Source organism: Halictus rubicundus, chromosome 1, assembly GCF_050948215.1.
Source record: "Halictus rubicundus isolate RS-2024b chromosome 1, iyHalRubi1_principal, whole genome shotgun sequence".
NCBI classification, from domain to species: domain Eukaryota; kingdom Metazoa; phylum Arthropoda; class Insecta; order Hymenoptera; family Halictidae; genus Halictus; species Halictus rubicundus.
Window position 1 is genome coordinate 18,142,144 of NC_135149.1, and position 6,000 is coordinate 18,148,143.

Below are 6,000 nucleotides of genomic sequence, written 5' to 3' on the forward strand. Positions count from 1 at the left end.
TTTGCAAACTCAGCGGGTCGGTAACTGCTGTATAATTTCCGTTCACATCCTTCAGCCACTGACTTAAGATCCTTCTTGGTCTTGATTCGACGGGTCTTAAATCTGTGACTAAACTTGTCACATTTTTTGCTCTGTAATATCGATATCATGAATTCTGACGCCAGAAACGTGCTTCAAGTTGTTGGCTTCATTTCGCAGTAAATCAAGACAAAATATAGCTCAATTCGCAATTCGATATTTTCTAGCGCGCGCTACTCTCGATTTCATCCAGAAAACTAATCCAATGACATAAAAATCCACGGCATGCATATCGTCAATTTTTGGCCTACTTCTAACGCTTATATTACTAAATATCTGCATAATCTCGTCAGCTCATGACCAGCGCACGCTAGATTGAACCTTCTTCTTTCGAATGGGCCCTTTCCCAGCGACAAAATATTCTCATACAAGGAAGAAAAGTTGAGGCACGTAAAACCATTTTTCGCCTGTTTTTGTCGGTAACGTGGTCACTCTACCTTATCGCAAATCTACGGAGTCTTGGCTCTTCAACGAGGCTAACGAAGCCTCGATCATGCAGAATTTCAATACGGACACGTAGCATGCGATCTCGCGCAACTCGGTTGCAGGTTCAAGCTTAACGTGGAAACTCGTTTTGGCACCAGATGCACCGGACCCTCGGTACCAAGCTTTAATCAAAGCGCCTTCTAGGGGCTGTTACACGCGGCAATTAGTTCCGACGATTTATAAGCGGGATTGCCGGGTTAATTTATCGTAATGAGCGCGGAGATGCGTATCGAGGCTGCCGCAACCTTCGAAAACGTTTCGCAACCTCGACTGGCTCAAAATCAATTAAATAATAGCTTCAACAATTTGCTCCTCAAAATTATATCCGATCCCTAATTGGATAGAAAACACACGATGCATCTTGATATTTTTCTTCATACAGCGTTAGCTCGACAGGAATTTTCGTGAAGATGTGTTCAGACTAATCATTAGACTCCGGATGTTTATGCAATTTTCTAATTTTTTAGGTAAATTTTCGGAAAGTGGAAACCAATAAAGTCTAATTTTTGGTGGTAGTAGGGTTTGTAGATCTGGAATAAATCACAATCGTTTTTTGAACATTTTCAAAGCCATAAATGCATAAAGATCCACAGTCGTGTTTATGAATTATTCGAAAAAAATCATGTTGCGAAGACCTCTAAAAACTGAAGAAGACGCTCTACTCGACTAGTTTAACTGTAGACTCAAATATTTATTCAATAGCAATAGAAAACCAGTTGAAAGTGTACAGAACATTTGTAACAAAATTCGAATCGGAAATAGTGCAAGATGCAATAAAATTGTAATTTCTGTGCTATAAATCGGAAGAGTGAATATTAATTAAATGTGTGGGGTTAATAGAGGGTTAATCTGTAGGGTGGTTGCCAGTGGTTTGTGTTTGTTTTCATGGTTGTTCGTTGGGAATGTTCAATAGATGCGAATGAAGAGATAAATGGATTTGCGTTGCCTGCACGGTTGCTTTAAAATTGATTTTCGACTATGAAAAGGACCTTATCGGCATCCGACACTTCCCGAACAGCAAACAGTGCCGTGGCAAAGCAAACCCTTCCGCCCTTTCTGCGGCGTGTAATCTGTCCTCAGCCACTCACCGACTACGAGTCTCTTCAGGCCAATTCTAAATCCACCATTATTATGCACCCTTCCCGGAGCCTCGCAAAATCAGGACAATATTGTGACTCCAGGATTTCGTCCTCGAGAAGCCAAGGCTGCTTCTGAATTTAGGGGGACGCGAGGGAATGCCTTCGATATAGCTGCTAATTTATGTGTATTCGCCGCGGATGTGAAAAACGGGGGAATTAGGATCAAGTAGTAACGAACGGTTAGTGGTCAGGCATGCGTCGGATCGAAAAGAAGCACTACTGTTTAATTTACAATTACTGTTTCTGGCGCAGGTTTAATGACAAAGTAAATCTCCACGCTGTTAACTATTCGATCAATTTAGTTATGTTGATTTTCATAGTGCACAATGTATGAGATAAATAAATTCATGCAAGTTGTGAAACTGCGAACTAGAATTGAAAAGACAAAGCTTCTGTATTTTGTACAATATTGGTGGTAGAAAGTGGAAATTAAGGGTTTCGATTCAAGTAGTTACGGATAGTTAGTGATCAGACATGAGTGGAGTCAAAGGGTCGAGCACTACTTCTAAATTACCACTACTACTTTTCACAACATTTTCACGATAAAATAAACGTCTATAGTCTGAACTATTCGATTGGTTAAGATTATATTTGCATTAATTTTCACAGTACAGTCTGGAACTAATAAATGTAGTCAAACAGACATTAGTAGGTATTGTAGGCTGAAGAAGTTTGTATATTTTGTTTAATATAGTCAGTGAAAAAAATGATATATATTGGGTTAATTTGTTGCTATTAGTTTAATAGGTGCGTACAGGCACAAAGATTGTTCAGGACACCTAATAAAATGATGTATGCGTTGGTCGGATCTAATTTCTAACACATTCTACTAGTTCCACATTGCTTCCAAGAATTTTTCTATGGGGCATGCTTCAAAATACAAGCTTGATGGTGTTACTCAAACTTACCCGAATACTTCAGGTTACAATGCTCCCTGGAGAGCGCGTACGTGTTCTCGGAACTCATTAGTCTGGTGGGTGAGTGTGTCCTGGCGAAATTCTGAAATTCACAATGAATATGTGTCCTTCGAGCAGATTGGAATCCTCGGTGAAACATTCATCGTACATATTACTGACATTCGACATCGTTTACTATCAATTTCTTAAAAAGGGAAACCTGTTAGAGAGAGAGAGAGAGAGAGAGAAGAAGAAGAAGAAGAAGAAGAAGAGACAGAGAGACAGTATAACAAGCATATCTTTTCTAGGCAGACGAGACAAATTACTAAATATAAAACAAGGCAGTTTTGGATCGAGCCCTTAATAATCGCAACTGACCAAAATTTGCAGTATAAGTCATAAAAATTGATCGATTATTGCACGCAAATGGTACTATCAACTGTAATAATTACATTCGGGCTGTTTAAGAACATGTGGTGTACGACTATAGAGAAAGTGGACTGTATTGTGACTGTTATTATATTAAAATTTTTCCATATGTATAGACAGAAGTACAGACAACTCGTATCGACATTAATTTTCGAATTAGGTCTATCCTATAATTGACTGTAGAATTCACGTTAACGAGGATGATTTAGGACTCGATCGAACTTATCGGCAAGGCAACCTAATAAAAAGAAGAACGAAGGGAAACAAGATGAATGAACGTGCAGCGAGATGGGAACGCCTTACATATAAGTATTCCTTGATCGCTGTGATTTTAGTGCCGATCATTTGCACATTGTCCATGTCTCTGCTTGTGCCCCTCGCCTCAGTCCCTACAACAATCAACAACAGTGTCCGCTTCAGTGTTTCGCGCTGCTTTCATATTTCTCAGCGTTCAGAGCGTTCAGAGATAAAAATTGCACGAACTGCGAAGAAGCGAGAGTAACGCCGAAAGTAGCACGGCAGGCCGAGCGACCAAAGAAACATGGACAGAGAGCATTTTCGTGGTAGACTCTTCGAACAAATAGAATAATACAGAGCGTTCCTTCGTTACTGGAAAGGAAAAGCATGAAAATCGGCGGTGGCCGCTCTGAACCGATCGAGCAGGACCTCGGAGACAGGAAAGTAAGCGAAAGATCATCGTGAAGATCGACCAGGCACTATGGATCACTTGGCTAAATATTTCGTTCAGAAAACAATGGAGAAAAATCGCTTGGAAAGTTTTTATTTGCGAACACAGCGAAAGGAAGAGAATAATAAATATGTTAACGATAAATCGTGCTTTCTTGAAGCTATCACTAGCAGAGAGAAACAGTTGTGATATTTAGAAGCGTGATAGAACGTTAATTCGAGCAGTATCGGACGTTCGTTGAATAGATTGTTTAAGAATAATGCAGCGAGAATGAGCTGTGCGTGAAAGCGATAGAATTAATTACTAAGTAAGAACGTGTCGAAAGCAGTGACTTCGGCGGCGTGGGAAATAATCAGAGGACCACCTGAACAAGCAATTTTAATTTTGGAGTGACTAGGATATAGAGAATTAGGGGTTTCAAGATATAAAAGTTCTTTTCTCTTGGCTTTCATAGGCTCTCTATGTATATTATTTATAGGATTGCAAATACATAAACTTGACAACCTCTTTGTTCTTTGAAACGAGATGCTCCATTATATACTGTCTGCTAATTAAAATTCTTACAATCTTTCAACCCCCTCATCAAAACTTAGTGCACAATTTTTCCACCCCTCCGTGGGATCTCACATACCAAAATTGAAGCATAAAAAATACATGTTACACTTTGCAATCCTCCAACTAATTGCCTCAGCCCAAGGCTTTTTATTTTCCAAATTATGACACACTTTTCAACCCCTTCAAAAATAACTTAACAACTCAAACTGTAACTATATCTTACAGTACAACTTCTCAACCCCTTCGCAAATCATGTCAAACAAAAATGCAATCATCAAGAAAACATTTTACACTAAGCAGCCCGCAATCGAATTGTCTCACCCCAAGATCCTCTATTTCCCAGTTATGCTACACTTTCCAACCCCCTGAGAGAAACTGAACAACGCAAACTGCAACTGTATCTTTCTTATTGTAAAACTTCTGAACCTCTTTGTAAACTGTATCAAGCCAAAAAATCCAGCCATTGGAGAAACCCTTTCGCACTCGACAACCCCGTAGTTGTCTGTCAAGATCCTCCAACAATTTCCCAACCACGATAACAATTTCCAACCCTCGGTCGGCAATAATGCAGCGAGAACCGCGTCTCGTGGCCGGTCAGCCGCGAAGGGATGCACTTGGCCAAATAAAAACCGCGGGCGACAGAGAAAAAGATGCAATTAGGGGATGCGGGGGGCGAGATACGAGAGACTCACCAAATCCGTTCTCCTGCTGGGTTCTGGCGTGTCGTCGAGTGTCGACGGAAGCGGCGACGCTTTCGCGGACGGGGGTTGAAGCTGTCCAAAGCGGTGGAAGGACTTAAGGGTTGGATCGTCGGCAGACTGGTGAAGCGACGACGGGCTTCGGGGTGGTTTCCAAGGGACTGCTTCCAGTCGAAAACGCCTGGACGACTCTCGAGCCTCGGCCTGACTCGGCCTGCCTCGAGTCTGCCTGACCCAGTTTCATCTCGTACAACCCACGCAGCCACCCCTTCGAAGCGGGGGTGGCTTTGTGTGCGGGGGCGGAGCGACCAATGTATAGCCGGACCTTGCACGAGGGTGGCCCAAGTGGGCGTCGACTATTTCCGACCAATCAGACCGGAGGATTCAACCCTGACGTCAGAGGGTGGATGACGTATCGCTCGTCGCTCACCCTTATCACTTCCTCGCCCCCGAGATACGACGGCGGAGAGAGCGCCCTGTGTGCGGTTTTCGCGTCGGATACCTACGCTGTCTCTTTTATATGTTTACGAATGTACTCTAACTTGGAACCGATGGGCTGCACAGCCTAGAGGTATACTTAGCCGCGAAATCTCCGGCACGCTTGGCCGTTCGCCGAGATACAAGCCCACGGAATTATAAAGGGTGGCTCTCTCTGACACACCGACCGCACGAGCCATACGCCGCCGCTGATATCGACAGTCGCATGAAATCCCCTTTTTTCGGTGCTTCTTTACCGTTTCCTAAGGCCAGTTTCATCTGGGAGATTCGAATTGTCTGTTACAGACTTTTGGTCCGGAAGGGGTGGGATTTTGTGGCTACTCTTGATTCTCAAATTTATTCGGGAATGTTCAAATTCGCCTTTCTCTTCTGTGATGCTAGATTCACTTGGCAGCTCGAAATTGTACGCTCCCGATTTTTTATTTTGACATTGACGTTTTGACATTTGCCCATATGGGTCCTCTTGCAAGAAATTGTTCAATTCTTTTTTTATTCAAGCATGTTGAAGGCAATTTTCTTTAGAGATGATCTTT

The 6,000-nt window shown here is 42.3% G+C and overlaps 1 protein-coding gene across 2 annotated transcripts in view; it reads right to left on the bottom strand.

The window, feature by feature from the left end:
- The window catches only part of Gad1 (glutamate decarboxylase), a 34,222-nt gene extending 29,046 nt beyond the window's left edge, over nt 1–5,176 (bottom strand). Inside the window, exons 1-3 of one of the 2 annotated variants that reach the window (XM_076791766.1) lie at nt 4,964–5,176; nt 3,332–3,417; nt 2,612–2,702 (exon numbers count right to left, since the gene is read on the bottom strand). In XM_076791766.1, the coding sequence (XP_076647881.1) occupies nt 2,612–2,702; nt 3,332–3,388 (148 nt within the window). In that variant the 5' untranslated portion in view covers nt 3,389–3,417; nt 4,964–5,176. The remainder of the gene's footprint in view (nt 1–2,611; nt 2,703–3,331; nt 3,418–4,963) is intronic. The other variant, XM_076791774.1, reaches the window with a different exon arrangement.
- Between the last annotated feature and the right edge of the window lie 824 nt (nt 5,177–6,000).